General features: G+C 51.0%; 1 protein-coding gene across 4 annotated transcripts in view; it reads left to right on the top strand.

The window, feature by feature from the left end:
• The window catches only part of RIN3 (Ras and Rab interactor 3), a 183466-nt gene continuing 159207 nt past the window's right edge, over positions 1 to 24259 (top strand). For 3 of the 4 annotated variants that reach the window (XM_063643956.1, XM_055288360.2, XM_055288356.2), the window contains exon 1: positions 5 to 571. Coding sequence is in view for 3 of the 4 variants with exons in the window: in XM_055288360.2 (XP_055144335.1) it covers positions 528 to 571 (44 nt within the window). In the remaining variant the exon portion in view is untranslated. Of the gene's footprint in view, positions 572 to 24259 lie in introns of all 4 variants that reach the window. The other variant, XM_063643955.1, reaches the window with a different exon arrangement.

Below are 24259 nucleotides of genomic sequence, written 5' to 3'. Positions count from 1 at the left end.
GGCCTCCCCACCTGCCTGCCCGCGGTCGGCGCCAGCACAAGTAGAGGGCGTCTTCCTTCCCCTGCGGCCCCAAGCCAAGTGGAAGACTTTTCTCTAAGTTTCCCTCTCCGAAGCCCCGCGGGCCTCCCGTGCACCAGCCCCAGCCCTAGCCCCAGCCTGCGGAGGCGGCACCCAGAGGTTGGGCGCCCGTGAGGCGCCTTGGCCTCAGCACCTCCCGCCCCCAGGCCCGGCCCCGGGGGCGCGGCCGCCCGGGCCTCCGTATGCCCCAGGGGGCTTCGGGCCGCGAGCCGCTGCCGAATGGCTTTTGACAAAAAAACCCTTGACCACCAAGGCCAGCCTCTTCCTGAAAGCCCCGCTCGCTCCGATACAGGAAGTAGAAGGGAGCGAACGCCCCAGAGCGCGGCGGCAGCGGCGGCCTGGCCCTTCCCGAGGGCCAGAGCCAGGGACATGCGGACGCCCGGGACTCCGCGTTCCGCGCGTCCCGGCGCCTGAGCGCCTCCGTTCCCTGTCCCGGAGCTGCCGGCGGCATGATCCGACACGCCGGGACGCCAGCGCGCGGGGACCCCACGGGGTAAGTCCGGGCGGCCGCCCCCTCCTCCCTCGCGATCCCCACGGCCCCCGTCCTGGCTGCCCCACTCCACTTCTTGTCCCCGAGAGTCCTCCGGGAGCGTGACCTCGGGGTTGTCGGGCTGAGACCGGACCCCCACCGTGGCCGAGGCCAGATCCCGGTTCTGCGGGGCAGGGGGCGGCCCTGGTGACTCCGCTGGACCTGACGTTGGCTAAACTTTCAAGGCCAGGCATTTCACTGGGAACCCAGTGCACACTTTAGGCTGCTGGCGGACGGATTAAGAGGCAGTGCGTCTCTACCTGTCAGAGCCGGGGCTGCCCGCGTGGACGCGGCCCCCTCCCCGGCTTCTGCCCCGCCTGAACTTTGCAAACAAACTCGTGGTCCCAGCCCCGCCAGCCTGCTGCACCCGCTGCTCTGCGAGTCCCAGCGCGCGCCCTCGGGCACTGGAGCCCCGCCGGGCGTAGGGTCGGAGACCCGGACCCCCTCAACTTTAGGTGCCCGCGGCCCAACAGCTGACCGGCCCTCCTGGACCGAGGGTCCACTGGGCCCTTTCCCCCCCGCCCCTCTGTCCTGGCCGTAGACGGTGACCTTCGGACCGGCCCTGGCCGAGCCTGGTGCTTGGGTAGGGTCCAGGGCGCACGGGCTGCGCGCGGGCTGTGGGATCCCGAGGGAGAAGGTGCAGCGTGGAATGCATGACGCCGAATGGTTTGGGAACTGACTTGGAGAGGAGTCCCCGGTGTCTAAGTCCCCGCTCCGCCTCCTTGTCGCCCCCAGCCCCACCTCGCGAGCTCGGGTATTGCTCGGGGCTGGGCTCTGGGAGAAAGTCCTCTCGCCTTGCCCAGCTCAGAGGGCGTCCTGAGAAGCTTCAGGTGGTGCGCCCGGTCGCAGGCGGATTCCCGGGGAAAGCCTATTTCTGGGCGCCCAGGAGCGCGTCTGGGGAGGCCATTCCCAGCTTTTTGGTTTAAAAGTCCCGGGCCTACTTCTCTGATGGACACCCTGCAGCTCCCTGGCTTGGCGGTGTGACCTCATCTCCCAGGCCCTCAGTTCTCTGCTCTGTGAAACAGGAGAGTTGGGCTCATCTTGTGCAGTCCTGAACTGGGGGACAGCTGGAGGTGGCTGGCTCTCACTCAGCTAGGAGGGACTGGGAGGGGGCCTTAAGCTCATCTAGATCTGAACGTCTCCCTTCCCTTCTCCCTCCTTCCTGCCAGCCCGGAAATTCTGGATACTGGTTTTATTCTCTCGAAAGCGACCTCTGCAAAGACAAATGCTATCCGGTGGGAGGAACTGGGAATTCGTTGGGGAAGAGCCCCCCCACCCTCACACCCACTTACAAGTATCTGCCACACCCAAGATGGCAGGGTGAAGCCGGAGAGGAGTTTCTCAGGGAGGAAGGGGAGGTGAGGGGCCAGGGCGCGGGCCTCACCGGCTTCTCATTTTCCCCAGAGATGACCTAGTGTGACCCACTTCCTCTTGTCTTTTTTTGTTCATTGCTGGGTCGTTTACTTAAACTCTCTGTATCTCAGTTCACTTATCAGTAAAATGATAAATAATAGTAACTACCCCTTAGAGTTGTTTTGAGGACTAAATACATAGAGGTGAATACATCAGCCTGTATGGTAAACCCTTAATCATAATTATCGCCACGATTATCATTTGTTCGGTATGATCCCTCCATTTGCCAACCGTGTAACCTTAGACAAATGACCTGGCCCCTGCCTCACCTGTAAACTGGGGGTACTAGCAACACACACCACATAGAATTGTTTCGTGGATTGGCTGAGTTCATAGCTAAGTAGCTGCCCCCAGGCAGCTTAGGGGAAACGCATCCCTTCAGGCCTGCTTAGAACTGTGCTTGGTACATTCTAGCACTGTATGAATATTGGTTTGTTGCTAAAAACATGGCTTTGTTTTGGAGGACCTTTTGGGTTGGAAGTACTTTGAAGGTTAGAGGATTTGCTGATGGATTGGAGGGAGAGAGGAGTGGAGGATGACGCTGGTGGGGCTCTGTCTGCCCAGGGTCCAGTGCATCAGGGACAGATGCCAAACTGTGTGGAGTCTGCTGGGAGTGGGTTCTCAGAGTCCACTCAGGCCAGTAGCTTTCAGGGGGTAGGGAGGGACCTAGCAGGCACCCCCATGCAGCCCCACCACGGCAAATAGACCAGTCACCTTTTCACATCTTTGCTATATTAAAGGTCTGCTTAAGATTTCATTTGGAAAAGGATTCCACTGCTGGAAAAAATGTGGCTGTCCTTGACCTGATCAATCCCCTAATTTAACAATGAGGAACCAGAAACCCAGAAAGGGGAAATGGGTTCCCTGGTATTGGGGGAGGTGGTGGAACTCATGTCTCCTGAGCCTTGGCCTGATCTAATACAAGGGTCCTGCTGGAGCCCTGAAGAGGAGCCCCTTAACCACTCCAGGCTGAGACAGGGGGCTCTTCTGGGTGGGGCCCACCTAGAGCAGGGCCAGTGATGGATTCAGGGTGTGAGCTCGCAGCTCCAGCTCTGTCCCTTGACCTTGGCTTCCTGGATTCAAGGAGCTAATGTTCCCTGGAGGTCCTGACTGGCACTTAGCTAGGAGACCTAGCCCTTTCCAGATCCTGACAGAGGCTCTGATGCACTGGAGCAAAGGGTCACCTCACCAGCTCAAGCCTGCCCTCCTGCCCCCCCACCCCGAGAAGCCCCAGTACATCCTCTGAGAAGCAGCTGGGAGTGCAAGGGGCTGGGGGTGCAGGGTCCCCTTGGGATGAAGGAGTCGTGGCACATTTATCCCTGAGGCCCTCCTCATCTCCCCTACCCTCTGGGTGCCCCTCTATCCTGGCCCTGGGTCCCTGATCCGTGATCTTCACTGAAGCGGCAAGTGTGAAAAGCTTGAAATGCCACAGGGCACCAGCATTTTAACCCAGGAGATACAGAAATCAAAACTGGAAACCTACCAGGAATTGATCTCAGCTGGAAGCAGAGAGAGGCGTGATATTTGAAGGAGGACACCCAGACCCTTCACCATCCCCTTAGGCCTCCCTGGAGCTCCCTTAGGACTCCTCCTGGAGTCTGAGGTGGTCTGTGGTGCCTCCCAGTCCCTTGCCAGAGCAGAGACAGGGAAAGAATGGGTGACAGATGGCCACAAACTCTGTCTCTGTGACCCCCTGGAAGATTCCACCTGTCATGGCAAGACATGGCAAGCTGTGTCATCTAGGCAGTGATGAGTGAGCACAGTTGGGTGGGCAGCAAGAAAGAGGGGAGGCAGCTCAGAGGAGGGGAGTGCCTGAGCAAAGGCTTGGGAGGTGGGAAAGTGTGGTGGAAGGGCTTGTGGGGCAGGGAGTGCACCCTTCAAAACCCAGAAGTACATGACACACGTTGCTTTACAAAGTGACTGTTATCAGATAACAGGGGTTGAGGAAACGGAAGACAAATTTTGGCTGGGGAGAGAATTACAGAAGAGGGGCAAAAGTATAAAGGGGGCTGCCCGCAGAACCCCATCCTTGGGGCCTGGGTCATCTAGGGGATTGGGGGCATCTATGTGTTCAGAAAGAGCCTTAACATGGGGCAAATGACACCCAAGGCCCCTTAACTTCCTGTTGGCCCCCAGCTATCTGATCCTATTAGGGAGTAACCTCTAGAAGAGAGTGGGGGGCCATGCGTTATCATCTTGTTATTGGGTAATTGGTTGGTGCTGCTCTGATGGCCAACTCCAGAATGTCCTGTTGATACAACTATTGCCCCGAACCAGCATTTATTCTGAGAACCAGGAAGTCGAACTTCTCCTGCCCACCAGGAGTGTCTGAAACATGGATGTTTTCCCCCAAGATTGGAGCCAAAGATGAAAATCACAACTTTAATGACTTTTCCAAACTGGATCTCTCCTCCATCCTACCCCACAATGGGCCCTTCTGATGGTTTGGTTGTTGCCAATCAAGCTAGAGGGACTCTCAGGCCAGGCAGGGAAAGCGGTGTGTCCCCCAACAGCCCCCTAATTGCCCTCAGGTGACATGCTGTCCTATTTGAAAGGTCCCTCAAGAAAGTCCTGCCCTCCGTACCCCAGCCCAGCCCTGCTGGAAGCCAATGCACAGCTTCACGTCTTCTGTCCTCCCCAATGTGCAGAGCTTGTCTGTGGTCTTGTACCTTTGCCCATGAGGTTCTTTCTGCCCTTTTTACAGGGTTCATCTCTTCCATGTAGCCTTCTATCCATGCCAGCTCACAGAGATTCCTCCTTTTTGAATATTCATAGCCTTTTTCACATGAACGGCTTGTTTGCCTAGCAATTTGAAAGAAGCCAAAACCTCTTTAACATCATGACTTCCTACTTCAGTTACAAACTTCCAAAGAAAGGGGCCAGGTCTTTTAGTTCCATATCCCTGTGTCCTACATGCACTTGGCACTCAATAAATGCTTGAGGCCAATGATACACTGATTGAAGTCTGCACAGCCTTTTCTTTTGTGTCCCTGGAGCCCCTGAATTTCTGGAAGTGTTTACAAGGTGGCCTAGATCAAAGGGTGGGGCCAAGTAGGGGGAGACCCAGGGCTTGGGAGCTAGGAGCCCAACTCCATTCTGCAGCAGCTGGTGACCCCCACCACAAGGCTACCACACTCCTTCCAAGTCTGGAAAGCGGAGGCCACCCAGGCAATTGAGTAGGGACCCTGCTTGGCCCCAACTCCCATAATTTTATCCTCCCCAGCTGTGCTCCTGATACTTGTCAGGGAGAAAGGATGGGGGAAGGAGAGGCCAGCCCTGGATACTGTTTCTCAGCCGGAAGAATGGAGAATAGCTTGGTGTACAGACTTGGGGGAGTCCTGGGGCGTCAGTGGGTCCCAAATGCGGGTCTCTGGACCACTGAGAAACTAGGAAAATAAGGGTGGCCTGTGTGTGTGTGTGTGTGTCGGTGGGGTGTGTGTGTGTGTGTGTGTGTGTGTGTGTGTGTCAGCATCAGCGTCAGCCATGGCTGCCAACATGTCTTTTCTTAGGCAGAACTGTCCTTTGCTGGTTTGGAGGAGGCGTGGGGACTTGCGTGTTGTAGGTCATCAGTAGGGCTAGAGAATCTGGAGTCCTGTCTCCTCTAGTATTTTAGGATTTTATTCTAGGAAGCCGCTCCCTTCTCTCTGGACCTCATTTTCCCATCTGAGAAAAGAGCTCCATGCTCTCAAGGTCCCTGCTCACTCTGACAGTCGGCTCCCCGAGTTACCAGCTAGCAGGCAGCGGAAGCTGGTGTCCTAGATTAATAGCGTTCGGGGGATCGAAGTGCCCATTGGAGCTGAAGTGGCCCATGGAACAGTCTGGAACATGCAGGCACTTTCACAAGAAACAAAGACCCGTCCAGGAGACTTTTGGCTCATTACCCTGACCAAGCTACCTGAAAGGAAATGGTTTTTCTTTTTCTTTTTGTTATTGCTGTGGTTTTATTTTGAAAAACCTAGTCTTGAAAAAAGTACATTTGGTTTTGGGAGCCCACTTTGGGGCAGGACCCATGGCTTCTTGCCAAGTGGACAGTGAACTGAGAAGGTTTCTCAGGCGGGGAGCCCTGGCGTGGCTGGAGTAGCCTCTTGAGGGTGGCTGGGCTGGTGAGGTGGAGACTGCCTGGCCATCAACTGTGGGAGCTATGGAGGTACTGAGGAGATCACAGGCAGCTGGGGGTGGGGGGCCTGGCCGTTTAAAGGTCGTCTGTGAAGCCTGCCTTTGTCAGGTTTGGAGTCTGAGGGGCGGCCCTACCAAAGGAGGATGAGACAGGTGTCCAGGCTGAGGGAGGGAGCTCTCTGCCAGGCCTCGGTCTCCCTGCCCAGGGCTGCCTAGAGATAGCCAATGTGTCCCTGTGCAGGTGGGGGTGGCAGTGACGCTGTGTCTCCCTCCCCATACACAGTGTAGTACAGTGAAGCCAGTCCCTCCCTCCTGCCAGCGTGGCCTTGATGGAGAAGAGAGGAGTGATGGGTACATGGAAGGCCTTCCCTCAGCCTGGCGTTCACTGGGCAGTGGGAAGGCATTATTATCTGTGTGCTGTCAGCATTTATATAAGAGTCTGGAAGCCAGCACTGTGTCCTCTCCTCTACTCTCCTGCCAGTAGGGCCTCTGTGCAGCCTTGGCATGTCTCCTCTCCACAGGGGTAGGGGTTGGAAGGACTGCCCCCAAAGCAGAAACAGTGCTGATGGTCAGAAGCTTTGAACATGGCCGCAGAACCCCCTGCCCAATTTGACCTCAGTAATACCCAGGGGTGCCCCCACCTCAACCAGTACGTGTTTAATGGAATGAACGAGGCTGCAATGAAATGTCGGTTCTCTTTTTAGCAGAAATGGCCTAGGCCGTGGTTGCGGTCAAGGCCTGTTGTCTGTATGTGACGTGACTGCACACACTTAGGCCACATCCTATGGGGTAATTGTGCTTGCATCCCCACCTTCTGGAACTGAGAGAGCCCCAGAGCCTGGCTCTACACACAGGCCTGGAGCCGTAGGGAGCAAGGATTTCAGTAGAGGGGGGTGGGAGTGGAGCCTTTGAGCCCATCCTCGATGGGCTGTCCTAGGGGGGCTCTCCTAGAGGATACCCTCCTGTGAAGGTGCCCCCCATTTTGCTACTGACTCTGGGATCTTTAGCAAAGCTGAGAACTTTTTATTCCCTAGTTAAGAGATGTGCCACCCTACCTCCCGACTGACATTTAACACGGGGTGTCAGGGACTGATGCGAAAGCCTGTTTTCTGAAAGATAAGCTGGAGAGAGGGGTGGACAGAGGGCACCCCAATAGTAGCAGAGAAGCCTTCCCCTCCTCCAAAGTTTCCCAGAACTAAATTGTTCTGTGAGTCAATAAGCGTGCTTCTTCACCCATCTTCACGGACTGAAGAAATAAAGGGCTTTGCATCTGAAATTCACAATCTGATGATCTCTGGCTAAAGGGAACAAGCTGTCAAGAAAGAAGTCACCAGGGACCTTTTCCCCTAACCTCTGTGTTCCCAGCTTCCTTGATCTCAGTCACTGTCAGAGATTGGTAATGTAAATTTCTCTAGGGATGTTGCAGTTCAAAGCAAGGACTTATCTCTCTACCGATGACACCTGGTGACAGCATTTATTATTGTTGCTTCTTTCTATTCTTGACATTTTTGACAGAGCATCCATCTAAAATATATTCAAGGACTCTTCTCACAATGGATGTCTTCTCATTTATCTTCACCCATCCTCCTAATCATCATCCAGACATCCACCTATCCATTCTATTCACCATCCATCCATCTATCCATCTACTTATCCACCCATCCATTGATCCACCCACCAACCCACCCTTCATCCATCCATCCATCTACGTATCCACCCATCGACCTATCCACCCTCCCACCCTTCTATCCATCCATTTATCTATCCATCCATCCATCCACCTACCCACCTACCATTCCATCCATCAATCTGTCTATTTACTGAGCACCTGAACACCTAGGAGTTTCCAGTTTATCTACTAAGGAAAATGATTTGATTTGGATGTTCATCCCCTCCAAATCTCATGTTGAAATGTGATCCCCAGTGTTGGAGATGGGGCCTGGTGGGAGGTGTTAGGGTCATGGGGGCAGATCCATCATGAATGACTTGGTGCCATCCTCACGGTAATGAGTGAGTTCTCAGTTCACACAAGATCTGGTTGTTTAAAAGAGCCTGGCACCTCCCTGCTCTCTCCCTCTTGCTGCCTTTCTCACCATGTGACATACCTGCTCCCCCTTCCCCTTCACCATGATTGGAGGCTTCCTGAGGCCTCACCAGGAGTAGATGCTGGCACCATACTTCTCATACAGTCTGCAGAACCATGAGCCAAAATAAACTTTACTCTTTTCTTTATAAATTACCCAGCCTCAGGTATTCCTTTATAGTGAGGCAAAATGGACTAACATAGAAAATAAGAGAAATATGTGCGTATTTAAAGCACAAGGTACTATATAAAAAGCTGCCAAAATTCTGTTACAGTTGGCTGTGCAGAGTGAGTAGGGAGCACTCCCTGACAGAGGTGGCATTTGAATCGGATCTTGAAAGATACGTAGGATTTTAACCACTGAAATCAAGCTTATGCAGAGAAGCGTATTGCAGATAGGAGAAACGCACCGAGTGGGAAAGGACAAGTTGTGTGTGGGAGCCCTAAGAATCTGGGGTGGGGGCAGGGAGAAGATTCCATGTGTGATGGGCCTGGAAAGGTGGTTGGGGCCCCCTTGGCTATGGGTGGGCAAGTTTGACTTTTACCATGGTGGTGAAGACCACAGTTCTGTTCTTCCGGGCAAGACACTGAAACGGAACCTGCCAGAGCACCTTCTTCCCCCTCCTCTGTTAGGCAAAAGTCAATCTCTATCGCCTGCTGTTGTTGCCAGGGTTACCTGAGATGATGATGTTCTTGTCTCTTTGGGTTGTGAGACTGGTGGGGGGCTCTTACCTGTATGTATGTGTGGTGTGTGTGTGTGTGCACGTGCTATTGATTTTCCAAAAAATGTATTACAGACTTTAAAAGTTCATACACAGACACGCACAAAATAGGGAAATTTAAAGCAGCAAACATTTTTATCACCCGGTGCAAGTATGTGTTAACTTGTGTTCTTTTTTCACTGAGTGTTACCTCTGGTACACATTCCTATGTGCTGTGTTGTGGACCTATGTTGCCTACCTGCCATCTTCGATGGTGTCATCATATTATGATCATTTTAATGGTCGGAATTATTTCATGTGCCTGTCTTGACTTCTTTCCAAGTCCCCTCTGTTTTAAAGGAAGCTCCTGAAAACTTCCGTGGGTCTAGGGTTTAGGGACCATTTCCTTGAGATCTGTCACCATCCTGGAGCCTTTGAGTCCAAGAGTGAAGCACAGCCTGCTGATTGGCCCCTGAATTTTTGCTGGGTGTAAGTTTTAGCTGAACATTTCCCAATTTTCTTGCAGCTAGGTGTGGCCATATGACTAAGTTCAGGACAGTGAGATATAAGTGGGGAGTATAATTTGCTTGGAGAACCCCTTAAGGGGGGTGTCCTTCTCTCATTTCCTCTCTCCTGTTGCCTGAAATACAGATGTGATGGCTGGAGTTGAAGCAGCCATCTTGGACTCTGAGGCAAACTTAAGCATAGAAGCTATGCAGGATAGAACAACAATATATTATAGTAAAGGTCCCAAACATGTTAGACCATCATCCCAGCTACAGACTGCTTACCAGTTTTTTTATGAGAGGAATACATACTATCTTGTTGGTTTGTTTGTTTTATTTTATTTTATTTTTGAGATGTAGTTTTGCTCTTGTCACCCAGGCTGGAGTGCAGTGGCGATCTAGGCTCACTGCAACCTCTGCCTCCTGGATTCAAGCGATTCTCCTTCCTCAGCCTCCCGAGTAGCTGGGATTACAGGTGCCTGCCACCACTCTTGGCTAGCTAGTTTTTGTATTTTTTAGTAGAGACGGGGGTTTCACCATGTTGGCCAGGCTGGTCTTTAACTCCTATCCTCAGGTGATCCACCCATCCCAGCCTCCCAAAGTGCTGGGATTACAGGTGTGAGCCACCGTGCCCGGCCATACTATCTTGTTTTAATTTCTTATTTTAGATTTTCTATCACTTACAAGCTTAGTTCTAATGAAGACAGAGAGCTTTCTATCTCTGTCACATAGCACCAAATTATATGCCCGAAGTACTCAGCTGCTTTGCAGGGTGACCTGTAAGTCCCCATTTCCTAGTGGAGGTAAGAAGGAGGAAGAGAGGGGAGAGAGGAGAGGCAGCTTTGTACCCACTAAGGCTCTTGTTTCAAGGACTAGATTGCAAACTTTTTTTTTCATATTAAGTGTTTATGAGCTTTAGATTTTGCCAGAAGCTTTAGACTGTTTATTCTGGTTTGTGTTTCTGACCCTCAAATCCTTGTGCTTTGACAGGGCTAGGTTTGCTGATCAAGGCAGCCATGCCTCTTCCCCCAGCCTCAGTTCTGTGCTTTAGGCTGAGAACTTGCCTAGGTTAACCCTCCCCGTGCCAGTGTTCTCCAGCTCCTCCTGAGAGTTGGTGTCCCCGCCACACCAGCACAAGAAAGGCCTGGAGACCAGGTGCAGTGGCTCATGCCTGTAATCCCAGTGTTTTGGGAGGCTGAGGTGGGAGGACCTCTTGAGGCCAGGAATTCAAGACCAGACTGGGCAATACAGCAAGACCCCATCTCTACAAAAAATTTTATAAATGAGCTGGGCATGGTGGTGTGCACTTGTAGTCACAGCTACTTGGGAGGCTGAGGCAGGGGGATCACTTGAGCCCTGGAGTTCGAGGTTACAGTGAGCTATGATCACACCACTGTACTTCGGCCTGGGTGACAGAGTGAGATCCTGTCTTTATCCAAAAAACTAAACTAAAATAAAGACCCGGGGCCCAGTCTCAACAATGCCTGCGTTCTTGCCGGATGCTGCCGTCACTCATTCATTCACCGTCTCTTCGTTGAGATAGTCTTGGGGTCTCTTGGGCGGTATCTTGGCATTTGCTGAGTGTCAAGCTGGGTTTGTGCTGACCACTGGCCACTGGGAGTCTTCGGTGGCCACTTCACCTCTTTGCCCAGCCTTGGGAAAGGTTTGTCCTGAAATGGCTGGGACTTGAATTCCCCTTTCCAGGGACAGCACAGCCCTGTTCTGAGCGTGTAAGAGCCTGCCTGGAGCTTCTCAACAACAGCCTAAGACCACTCCTGGGACATAAGAGGCCCCAAGAATGGCCTGGGATTTAGCTGGGTGGGCTGTCTGGAGGAGCTGGGCCAGAGTCCGTTGAAGTGGCCTGAAGGACAGTGAGGGCCTTGTTTCCACGGGGCAAGGCCACCCAGCCCTAGCTCTGCAGTCCTCAGGTGTCAGAGCTTCGTGTCACTCTGGAAACTCTTCATCCAGCCCCTGCTTACAGATGAATTGGTGGCTCAGAGAGGGGAAGTGGTTTCCCCAAGGTCTCCGGACCTGTGGGCTGTCTCCAACCAAGGCTGTCTCCAAGGCTCTGTGCAGCACCCAGGCCACTCCATGGCACGAGGCCCTAGAGATGGAATGTGGGCACATCTGCCTTCACTAGCTGCCTCCCTCTATAGCCTCTGGAAGGGGCTGAGCTCTTTCCTGCCTCTGGGTCTAAGTGCAAGTGCCCCACCTCTACCTCTTGGCAAGAAGCCTCCCAGGCTGTGTGAGGCCTGTAGGGCCGCTGTACACCGTTGCACAGGTTGTTTACTGCTCACGTGTTCCTGGCTGAGGCAAAGCTGGGTAGGGGCTGAAATTTCATTCTCTTGCCAAGCTTTGTGTCATGGTAGGTGTGTATGGGGGTGGGGTGGGGGTTGGCCTGCACCCATGGGCAGCAAGGAGCACCCTCTTCTAATTTATGCAGAGGCACCCTACAGGCTACCAAGGACCCCAGCCACCAGAAGAGGCGGCAGCACGCTGGGCGCTCGCCCCTGATGCCTGTGGCAGCTCATTGTGTCTGTTGCCCCACTAGACTGTAAGCTCCTGCCAGCAGGGACAGTGGCTCTTCCTGGCAGGGTGTGGGGTCGGTATTACCAGGTCAGCACCATATAGGGCACAGAATGCTCCACCAAGAACACTGGTGCTGAGCGAGAGTTTAAGGGGAGGGAAGGAGGATCTGGTGCGGGGCTCGGTAAGTGTTTGCTGAGTTAATATATGGTGGGTTGATGCCAAAGAGAGGGGTGAAGGGGAATTGCCCAGGACGGAGGGCCTCTGGGAGAGGGAATGGGGCCCGCTGGGAGGCCTGCCAGGGTGGAGGGGACTGTGAGCTGTGAACATCTGAGAAACAGAGTGGGCAGCCAAGGGAGAGGATCCAGCCACAGGAACAGGGCAGGGTCGGCCACAGTGTTGGGGAGGTGCCAAAGCCCCCAAATTCCCCTCAGCTATAGACTTCCAGGCAGCGTCTTGCCCTGGAGCCCCGCTGTGGCCTACACGGCACTGCGCCAGCCAGGATGTGATCACTCGTCCTTGTCCCAGGGACCCTCGGTCTTGTGGGGATGCAGGAGTGATATGCAGTGCTGTGGCCACAGGGTGCAGGATGGTCCTATGGAGCGCCGGAGGTCCCCGGCTGGCTGAAGGGCATCCTGCTCAGACTGGGGTGGCATCTGGGGAAACTTTTCCTGCGGCATGAGAGCCACGCAAAGCCATGCCTGGGAGTTTCCCAGGTAAACTCGTGGTGGGGGTGGAGGGGCTGCTGCAGGCTCCATGTGCCTGTCATTGACAATCTGCTGGATGGACAGGAGAGGGGACCAGATCACAGAGGCTCTTGGGCCGTATCCTGGGGGCAATGGAGACTGTAGGCAGGAATTTTTCCCCCATTTAAAAAACTGAGCTATTGCCTGGGCGAGGTGGTTCACGCCTGTAATCCCATCACTTTGGGAGGCCGAGGCAGGTGGATCACTTGAGCTCAGGAGTTTGAGACCAGCCTGGGCAACATGGCAAAACCCCGTCTCTACTAAAAATTTTTTAAAAATTAGCTGGGCATGGTGGTGCATGCCTGTAGTCCCAGCTACTTGGGAGGCTGATGCCGGAGGATCAGTTGAGCTCAGGAGGCAGAGGTTGCAGTGAGCCGAGATCACGTCACTGCACTCCAGCCTGAGTGACAGAGTGAGACCCTGTCTCAAAAAAAATAAATGGGCCGGGCACAGTGGCTCAAGCCTGTAATTCCAGCACTTTGGGAGGCCGAGACCGGTGGATCCTGAGGTCAAGAGATGGAGACCATCCTGGCCAACATGGTGAAACCCTGTCTCTACTAAAAATACAAAAATTAGCTGGGCGTGGTGGCGTGTGCCTATAGTTCCAGCTACTCGGGAGGCTGAGGCAGGAGAATCGCTTGAACCTGGGAGGCAGAGGTTGCAGTGAGCCAAGATGGTGCCACTGCACTCCAGGCTGGTGACAGAGCAAGACTCTGTCTCATAAATAAATTAATTAAAACTGAGCTGTGCCTCAGTTTCCTGGGACTACCATAACAAAGTGCCACAAACTGGGTGGCTTAAAACAATATAAATTTATTCTCTCAAAGCCTTGGAGGCCAGAAGTCTGAAATCAAGTTACAGCCATTCTCCCTCCAAAGGCCTTCTGGGAGGATCCTTCAAGCTTCTGGTGGCCCAGGCAATCCCTGGGGTCCCTTGGCTCGTGGCTGTACCTCTCCATTCTCAGCCTCCATTGTCACTTGGGGGTGTTCTCTCTGTGTCTGTCTGTGTTTCTCCCCATCTTTTTTTTTTTTTTTTTTTTTTGAGACAGAGTCTCGCTCTGTCGCCCAGGCTGGAGTGCAGGGTGCGATCTCGGCTCACTGCAAGCTCCGCCTCCTGGGTTCACGCCATTCTCCTGCCTTAGCCTCCCAAGTAGCTGGGACTATAGGCGCCTGCCACCATGCCCAGCTAATTTTTTTTTTTGTATTTTTAGTAGAGACGGGGTTTCACTGTGTTAGCCAGGATGGTCTCGATCTCCTGACCTCATGATCCGTCCGTCTCAGCCTCCCAAAGTGCTGGGATTACAGGCGTGAGCCACTGCACCCAGCCATTTCTCCCTTTCTTATAAGGACATCAGTTGCTTTGGATTTAGGGCCCAGCTTACTCCAATAGGACCTCGTCTTAGCGTTACATCTGCAACAAACCTATTTCCAAATAAGGTCACTTTCTGGGGTGCTATAGGACTATATCTTTTGGGGGGATGTGATGGGAGCTGTAACAAACTATAATTTACACGGAGTAAAAGTCACTCTCTTTAGTGTACATTTCTGCACGTTTTGACAAACAGCCATGCAACTGCCACTGCAATTAAGACAGAAAATTCCATCACCCTCCAAAAGCCCCCTGGGCCTTTTTGTAGTCAGGGCCTCTTCCTCCCCAGACCCCCTCGTTTCTGCTTCATCCCTACATTCTGCCGTTTCGAGAACGTCCTGTGAATGGAATCACAGTGTGTCAACATGTGCCTGGCTTTTTCTCAGCCACATGCATTTGAGGTCTGCCTAGGTTGTTGTGTGACTCGGGAGTCCGTTCCTCTTTGTAGCTGAGAATATTTCATTGTGTGGATCTACCAGTGTGTTTATCCCTTCTCCGCTCAGGCCTGTTTGGGTGGTTTCCAGTTTTGGGCGATGACAAATACAGGCACTAACAAATGTTTGCATGTAGATTTTTTCATAGTGGAGCCACGCGGGCAGGCTTGCATTTGGGCTGCTATGTGAAGAAGGATGTGGGGGCAGCTCAGGGAGAGGGGCGTGGAAGGGGGCTGCTGGGGGGTCCAGGTCAGGGCTGGTGCCTGGACTAAGGCCTCGGCGTCAAGGAGGGGAAAGGTGGGCTCAGGGACAGGAGGGCTCACTGGAGTGTACTGAGGAGGCTGAGTGAATGGAGCCCGGCGGGAGATGGGTGTGCCCTGTCGGGGCTGGGAGGCCGCCTTTATTCCCTCCCACCTCCTCACTCCCAGGGAGATGGCCATCGTGGCTGAGTGTAGCTATCTGGACATGTGGACATTGAGTGGTAGAATAGTATGGTGTGGTGGTCAGGGCTGTGAGCCCTGGAGCAAACTGCTGGGGTTCACGTTCCACTCTCTGCCTCAGTTTCCTTATCTGTAAAATGACAGCCTCTAATTCAGAGTTGCTGTGTATTACATGAGTGGACGCATGTAAAGACCTAGAAGAGAGTCAAGAATGTAGTAGGCGTTGTTTCCATGGTCTTCTGAAGGGCCCCGGTTCCACACCCCCTTGTCCACTCCACTCACAGTTTGCACTGCCTCTTGTGACCCCGTGGGGTTGTGGACGGCATGATCATCTGGGAACTGGGGGGCAGGTCCCCAGAGCCAGGTCTGCCCTTGCTTACTGTGAGAACTCTCTGATCATTGCTTCTTCCATTCACGCAGTGTGGAGATACAGGGCTGCACTGTGTCCCGGGTGGAGTGTGAGCAGTGTGTAGCACAGCAGCCCCGCACAGTAGGCACTTCGCAGTAGGCACGAAAATGTACAGCTTCATGATGTGTGCATGACATGATGGGGAGAGGCCTCGGTGAGCAGTTCGCAGGACACACTCCAGTTTTGGGGCTGGCAGAGGAACCCCATGCAGCTGCCACAAATAGCCCCTTTTCCTCCCAAATTTGTCCTCTGCCTCTGATGGAAGCTGACAGAGGTGATGGCTCAGCAGCCTCTGAGCTACACGGCCCACGGTGAGCTGGTGCCTGACCTGAGCTGGTGCCTGGCCTGGGCTCCAAGGAGGGAGGTATAGTGGGTCCCGGTTCAAATGCTACAGCAGCCCCCAGAATCCAGGCCGGCTGGTGGAGATCCCCCTGCTCTGAGATAGGCTTCATGTCCAGGTTGGCTATGATTGATACCAGCCTAAAAAAGGGATATTTACAGTCAATTCTCATTGTTCACAGATTCTGTGTTTGCAAATCAGCCTACTTGCTAAAATGCATTTGTAAGCCCCAGATCAACACTTTCGAAGCCATTCAAGGACGGAGGCAGAGTGATGAAATATTCGAGTTGTCCGACGGGCACATTCCCAGCTGAGGTTGAACAGGGCGACACTGTTTTGCTTCAGCTCCCGTGCTGCAAACAAGTGTCCTTGTCGAGGTCTATTTTGTGTCATGTTTTCTCATTTTCATGCTTTTTTTGGTGGTTTCACTTTTTAGGCTCTGAAGCATAGTGTTCAAGGGCTGCCTTGTGTTCCTAAGTGCAAGAAGGCTGTGATGTGCCTTACAGAGAAAATATGTGTGTTAGATAAGCTTTATTCAGGCATGAGTTAGTTCCGTTGCTGTGAGTTCAGTGTCAATGAATCAAGATTATATATTTAATAAGGCGCCCTTCAACAGAGACACACATAAAACAAGGTTATGTATTGATTGGTTGATAAAAATGTTGTGACCAGAGGCTTGCAGGAACCTAACTTTGTATTTCCCCTAGGAGCAACGATTCAGTAGTTGCTCAGTGTTCATAGTGACTTTACAAAACAAAACCACAATGAATGATGAGAATCAACTATATCTACCTCGTGTAGATAAATCTGCCCCTAACCTCTCCCCTGCACTGTGCACACTTCTACCATCAGCAGCTCATGCCTCTGGGTTGGGAAGTGCCCCATCTTAGCTATGGTCTTTCCTGAAAATGCACAAATCCTTGGGATATGCACTATCCCTCCGGTCTTGGGGCCTTGGTCCCCTCTCACCTTCAGTGACATTGAAGGGTTGGAAAGGACAGTTTCCAAGAAAGGTAGTGGTCAATTCTAATATTTTATTTTCTGTGCTTCTAACAGAAAGACTCTTGTAGGGAGTAGTGTATCAATCAAGGTAAATAAAAAGCAGGGCTTTTTGACTTTCACGGATTTGACACTAATAATCTCAGTGATTATGTCTTGAGCATTTACTCAGGGTCAAGTTTTTGTTTTGTTTTGTTTTGTTTATCAGTTAATAGTCATAGCCCCCTGAGGCTGAGACTACAATGCCCAGTTTACAGGTGAGGAAACTGAGGCACAGCAAATGACTTGATCAAAGCTCTTAGCAATAGCAGAGCTGTGGCCACTTCTCAGTGGATTCAGCCACCTGAACCCAGGTTTCTCTGAGTCCAGAGCCTCTGCCCTAGCCCCTGAACTCCCTGCATCTCCGTGCTTTATCCCAAGGTTCTGGGGCCCTACTGCCTTTTCTACATCCACGTGTGCCTGGATCCTGGAAGGGATGCTGCTGGAACCTCTGCAACCTTCCAAGCCCCACTGGGGGGATGACCTCCCCGTCCTCTCCCCAAGTTGGTTGTATGTGGACAACCCAGGTGAAGAACCTGGGAGGCGCAGAAAGGTGCATCCAGCCCCACCCACCAGTCTCTCTCTTGTCATCTGCTGGCAAAGTCCCACCCTACAGTCACTGTCCTTGGAGTCTTTGGGGGTCATTGTAACCTGGATGAGATGGGTGTGCCTGTCATGCCTCAGGACTCCTCCTTACAGCATCTTACCTCCTCATTGCCTCCCTATTGTCCCCAAAGTAAATTCACCAGTGTCTTCGTCAGCTTGGGCTACTGTAACAGAATAACACAGATGGGGTGGCTTACAAACAGTGGCTCTGGAGGCTGAGAAGTCCAAGATAAAGGCAGCAGCAGATTCTGTGTCTGGCGAGGTCCAGTCACTAGACACCAAGCCCTGTCATAGGTGGAAGGTCTGTGTCCCTGAAAAATGTATATGTTGAAATCCGATCCTTTCAGGGGACACGAACATTCAGTCTATGACAGCCAGTGTCCTCAGCTTCCTCTAACCTCTCACTCTTGAAAACTCACCCACAGTGACTTCATGCCTTAGCACAAGGGACTTTGCATGCTTTAAAATCTGATGGGGGCAGGTGGACATATATGTTAACAGGGAACAAAAACCTGGTGGTGGAATTTCTAGCTGGGGATGCCAAATCCACTTGGCTTTGCAAGGGTACCTGGGCCTGGCAGGCGGCCCCTGTCAAGAAGCGTCAGGACTGTAGTCGGCCTGGGGTGGGCACATGACACGCTTATTCCCCAGCAGAGGAAATGTGGTCACAGCAACTGTTAGGTGGGTTGCAGGGTGACTCAGTGTCACCAGGGGGTGGAAGCAATGTGACGCTGATGTAGTTTCCTGCATGTCAGGGCTGCTGTCCTTGGCCTGCACCCTCATGACGCTGGCAGTGCCTGTGAAAGGGCAGCTATGGAGAACCTGCAGTGCGTTCTGACCTCCTCCCTAGTGTAGAAACAGTGGTTCACTCTGCCAAAGCACAACTCCCGCCCCCTCTAGTTATTTTAAACCCCTCCCCCCAGTAAGCCCGTGAAGAAGTAAGTGGAGGCAAGTCTCCCTTCTCTTATCTTTTTTTTTTTTTTTTGAGCCTGAGTCTCACTCTGTTTCCCAGGCTGGAGTGCAGTGGCGTGATCTCGGCTCACTACAACCTCTGCCTCCTGGGTTCAAGCAATTCTCCTGCCTCAGCCTCCTGAGTAGATGGGACTACAGGCGCATGCCACAATGCCAGGCTCATTTTTGTATTTTTAGTAGAGACGAGGTTTCACCATGTTGGCTGGGCTGTTCTTGAACTCTTGACCTTAAGTGATCCACCTGCTTTGGCCTCCCAAAGTGCTGGGATTACAGGCGTGACTCCCTTCTCTTATCTTACTGCTAAGAGAACCTAGGCTTAGAGAGGGAGGGAGACTTGCTTAAGGTCACACAGCAAGCTAACAGCAACAGGCTAGAATAGACCCCAGCTAACTTTTCAGGATACAGTGTTTTCTGTACCACCCAGAGCTGCCCAGGATGAGTAATGTCCACAGCCACTCTTTACTGAGCCATTGTTAAGCTCTAGATGCCTTAGTCCTTCTGGTCCTCACAACTAATCCTATGGGGTCATCTCATTTTAGACACTGAAAGGCCAGCCTCAGAGTGGAAGGCAGGGCACCCAGGCTCCTTGTCTCTCCTTCTGGGGGAAGTCATGTCTACCATGGTGCAACTCCTCCCCTCTCCCTCTCCCTCCTCAGCCTCAGCAGGGGAGGGGGAGGCTGCCGTCTCCTCCCTAATGTCCCCCACTCAACCCCAGATGATGAGGAACTGCTGAGTAAGCAGCAGGCAGGACAGAGGCAGGGGTCACGGGGCCACAGTGGAATGTGTGGGCTGCCACAGGTTGCAGGTACTCTTAGAGGAGGGGTGGTCTCCTCAGAGCCGTCTGAGCCTCTTGCCCTCTTGCTCATTTTCCCAGCCTGGGCCATCCCTGGGCAGGAGAAGGCAGCCGAAGGGAAGTGGGCATGGGAGCTGGGAGGCTCTTGAAGGCCAGGGAGCTTGGAGGGGACGAGACTCAGGAGGCTCATCTCAGGCAAAGACCTGGTCCAGGAAGTGGCCTTGACATGTCCCAGCCTCCCGTGAAAGCTCCCAGGAGGAGGGGCCGGCAAACACTGCAACAGATGGCACAGGACTGGATTTGCTTTCCAGAAGAACTTTCCAAACAGGGTGGTGGCCAAAGGTACTAACACTCAACACGCATATAATTTTCCTCTTTATTTCTTTTTTCCTTCTATTTGAAAACAAATCCCACAAATACCACATGAATTCACATATACGCTGAAAAGATGTAAACTTTAGAAAAGTCTAGATCAGCATTGTCCAGTGTGATAGCCACTAGTCACATGTAGCTATTTTACAAGTTAAATTAATTAAAATGTGGCAGTAGCACAACCATTATGGAAAACAGTGTGCAGATTCCTTAAAGAACTAAAAGTAGAACTACCATTTGATCCAGCAGTTCCACTACTGAGTATCTACCCAGAGGAAGAGAAGTCATTATACAAAAAAGATACTTGCACACGCATGTTTATAGCAGCAAAATTCACAATTGCAAAAATATGGAACCAGCCCAAATGCCCATCAGTCAACAAGTAGATAAAGAAATTGTGGTCTCTCTCTCTATATATGATGGAATACTACTCAGCCATAAAAAGGAGTGAATTAATGGCATTCGCAGCAACCTGGATGGAACTGGAGACCATTATTCTAAGTGAAGTAACTCAGGAATGGAAAACCAAACATCGTATGTTCTCACTCCTAAGTGAGAACTAAGCTATGAGGATGCAAAGGCATAAGAATAATACAATGGACTCTGGGGACTTGGGGGAAAGGGTGGGAGGGAAGTGAGGAATAAAAGGCTACAAATTGGGTACAGTGTACACTGCTCAGGTGATGGGTGTACCAAAATCTCAGAGATCACCACTAAAGAACTTACCCAGGTAACCAAATACAACCTGTTCCCCAAAAACTTACGGAAATAAAAATTTTCTTTTAAAATGTGGCAGTAGCCTCATTTCAAGTGCTTAATAACCACATATGGTTTGTGGTGACCATACTGGATGATACAGGTAAAGAGAATTTCCAGCAATGACAAAATTCTATCGGATAGCACTGGCTAGACCAGAAGCTAGGAAAACCCCACCAGCCAAAAAATAATGTTTGAAATCAGCTTGGTTCTTTTGGGCTTGTTTTATGTATATTTACATATGTGTGGCTATCCATAGAGATAGCCTTCTTGAGTTTATAAAACCCCTCCACAAAACGATTGTATCTGATCTGCCCAGCATCTCAGCCCTAGGGGTATGAGAATGATGTTCCCCATTTAAAAAAATTATATCCTTTGAGTCAGTCATTTTTTTTTTTTTTAACAGATGAGGAAACTTAGGCTCATAGAAAGTAAATGGGGCTGGGCACGGCAGCTCACGCCTATAATCCTAAAACTTTGGGAGGCTGAGGTGGGTGGATCACTTAAGGTCAGGGGTTCGAAACCAGCCTGGCCATCACGGTGAAACCCCGTCTCTACTAAAAATACAAAAATTAGCTGGGCATGGTTGTCAGGCACCTGTAATCCCAGCTACTCGGGAGGCTGAGGCAGGAGAATCACTTGAACCCAGGAGGCAGAGGTTGCAGTGAGCCAAGATCGCGCCACTGCACTCCAGCCTGGGTGACAGAATGAGACTCAATCTCAAAAAAAAAGAAAAAAAGAAAGTATACGGACAAGTGAGGAGAGGTTGGAATGGGTTTGTTCCTTAGGGACAGAGCTCCTTCCCCTGAGTTTGTCCAGGGCAGCCGAGGGGTAGCCAGGCAGGGGGTCTTTCATGGTCTTCTCAGATGCCTACACCTTCTGCTATCTTGTATGTGAGAGGCTCTGACGAGCACATTGATCTGGGAAGACTCATGCCTGGGTGTCTATTCTCCCATTTTTATTGTTCCCCCAGAAGTCTTCACCTGTTTTTTTAATTGTCATTATAGTACACATTTATTGTAAAATGTGGAGTGTACAGAAAAGTGCAAAGAAGGAGAAAGAAATCACTTCATCTCAGGATGAACCGCCACAGATGTTTCAGTTTCCACTCACACCTGCAGAATAGGAGAGCTCTGGTTCTTCCGCATCCTCCCCAGGCCTTGATAGTGTCAGCCTCCATCGTGACACCCATGGAGATGGGCTCTTGTTGTTCAATTTACGAGTCCCTGATCCTCATGCTGTTGAGAATCTTCACATGCTCACTGCCATGTGGAGATCCACCATAAGAAGCGCCGGGTCAAGTCTCTTGCTTATTTCCCTATTCGTTGTCTTGTCTTTTCCTTATGGGTGTGTGCAATGTGCTTATGAGCTCTTTGTTGGGTGTGTGTGTGTAAAAATATCTTCTCCCACTCAGGGCTTGTGCTTTCATTCTTTTTTCTTTTCTTCTCTTTTTTTTTTTTTTTTTTTTTTTTTTTTTTTGAGACAGGGTCTCGCTCTGTCGCCCAGACTGGAGTGCAGTGGTGTGATCTTGGCTCACTGCAGCCTCCGCCTCCCGGGCAAGCTTTCATTCTCCTAATGATGTCTTGAAGAACAGGAAGTCTTTGTTTTACTGCATTCAATTTTATCAGTCCTTTCTTTTAAGATTGGCGGGTGTGGGTGTGTGCGTGCACGCACGTGCATACTGTTTAAGAAGTCTCTCTACCATCAGATTATGAAGACATTCTTTACTTTCTTCTAGAAGCTTTTTTGTTTTGCCTTCCACCTTTAAGTAGTTAGGACACAGTCTACCTGGAACTGATTTTTTTTTTTTTTTTTTTTTTTTTTTTTTTTTAGACAGTCTGGCTCTGTCGCCCAGGCTGGATTTCAGTGGCGTGACCTCGGCTCACCGCAACCTCCGTCTCCTGGGTTCAAGCGATTCTCCTGCCTCAGCCTTCTGAGTAGCTGGGATTACAGGCACATGCCACCACACCTGGCTACGTTTTTTTGTATTTTTTAGTAGAGACCGGGTTTCACCATGTTGGTCAGGCTGGAACTCATTTTTTAAGTTGTGAAGAAGGGACCAGGCTTCATTTTTCCCTCAGTTGGATACTCAGTTGTTCAACACCCTTTATTGACAAGACTGTCCTTTCCTCATGTGCTACTATTGCGGCTGTGCAGAAATCAGGTGACTGTAAATGTGTGGCTCTATTTCTGGACTTTTCTGTTCCACTGACCTGTGTGTCTGTCCCTGCACTAATGCCACGCCATCTTAATCACTTCGGCTTTATCATAAGCCTTGATATCTTGCAGAACAACTCCTACCCCCTCTTCAAGTGCAGCCTGGATCTTCTCAGCTCCTTTCATCTCCCTCTGCCTTTTCACACACCTTTGGGATTCTAACTGGAATCACACTGATTCTGTAGATGGTTTGTGTAGAATTGATAGCTTGACAGCATTGTCTTCCACGCCATGGACAAGATCTGTCCTTCCATCTCTCCATTCGCCTATTGTGTGTCTGTGATGTGTAATGTTTATATCATAAGCATTCATCAGTAGGAATTTGGCAGTGATTAGAAACATAGACTATTGACTCAAAAAACTGCCAGGGTTCAGCCGGGAGCAGTGACTCACATCTGTAATCCCAGCACTTTGGGAGGCCGAGGTGGGCACATCACGAGGTCAAGAGATCGAGATCATCCTGCCCAACGTGGTGAAACCCTGTCTCTACTAAAACTACAAAAATTAGCTAGGCATGGTGGCAGGCGCTTGTAGTCCCAGCTACTCTGGAGGCTGAGGCAGGAGAATCGCTTCAACCCGGGAGGTGGAGGTTACAGTGAGCTGAGATAGCTCCACTGCACTCCAGCCTGGCGACAGAGCAAGACTGTCTCAGAAAAAAAAAAAAAGAAAGAAAGAAACTGCCATGTCATATCCCAGCTCTGCCGCTTGCTAATTCTGTAGCCCTAATGACTATGTTTCTTCCTCTCTAAGATGGGAATGATAACCAGAGTAACCTTATAGCATTCTTTTAAAGGATTAAATTGGTTCATGTACGTTAACCAGCAACAGCAATGCATGGCACACAGTAAATGGTAAACTCTGGAAACATAATTTATTTCTGAGTAGGTAATATGCTCATAGGATTTAATATATAACGAAAAAGATGTACAGTGAAGAAGTCTTCCCACCTGGTCCCTTCATGTCCCTGTTTATACCCCTTCCTGACACTAGTTTCCTGTGTCTTCTTCCAGAGTTTCTTTATGCAAATACAAATAATTATTCTTTTTTTTTCCCAACAAGGGAGTACAGTATACATACTGTTCTATATGTATGTAAGTGGTTAATATTTCCTTAACCACTTAGTGGTTGGGTTGTTTCATATGGTACTAATATTTCCTACGTTGCTTTTGTCCTTCAACCACACACCCACCCTAGGAATCTTTCCATGTCAGTACACAGAAGGTATTCTCATGATTCTTCTTACAGTTGTGTAGTATTCCATTCTTTTCCCTGGTCCCTTATTGATGGACATTTAGGTTGTTTCCAGTCTTTTCTCCATTACAGAAAATGCTCCCCTGAATCCAGTAAGTACTTTTGTCTATGCATCATTTTGCATGTATGCAACTGTACTTATAAGTTCCCACGATTGCTGGGTCAAGGGGCCTATGTGTTTGCAATTGTGATAGAAGTTACTGAATTGCCCTCCATGAAGGCTCTACTAATTTATGCTTCCACCAGCTATAAGTGAGTGCCTTAGGGACTTTTTTTTTTTTTTTTTTTGGAGACAGAGTCTTGCTCTGTCGCCCAGACTGAAGCACAGTGGCACAATCTTGGCTCACTGCAGCCTCTGCCCTCCTGCCACCAGGTTCCAGCGATTCTCCTGCCTCAGCCTCCTGGGTAGCTGGGATTACAGGTGCATGCCACCACGCCTGGCTAATTTTTTTTTTTTTTTTTTGAGACGGAGTCTTGCTCTGTCACCCAGGCTGGAGCACAGTGGTGCGACCTTGGCCCACTGCAACCTCTGCCTCCTGGGTTCAAGTGATTCCCCTGCCTCAGC

The sequence above is a fragment of the Symphalangus syndactylus genome, chromosome 8 (assembly GCF_028878055.3).
Source record: "Symphalangus syndactylus isolate Jambi chromosome 8, NHGRI_mSymSyn1-v2.1_pri, whole genome shotgun sequence".
Classification (NCBI taxonomy): Eukaryota; Metazoa; Chordata; class Mammalia; order Primates; family Hylobatidae; genus Symphalangus; species Symphalangus syndactylus.
The sequence above is the reverse complement of the archived record's forward strand: the minus strand, read 5'-3'. Positions and strand labels throughout refer to the sequence as shown.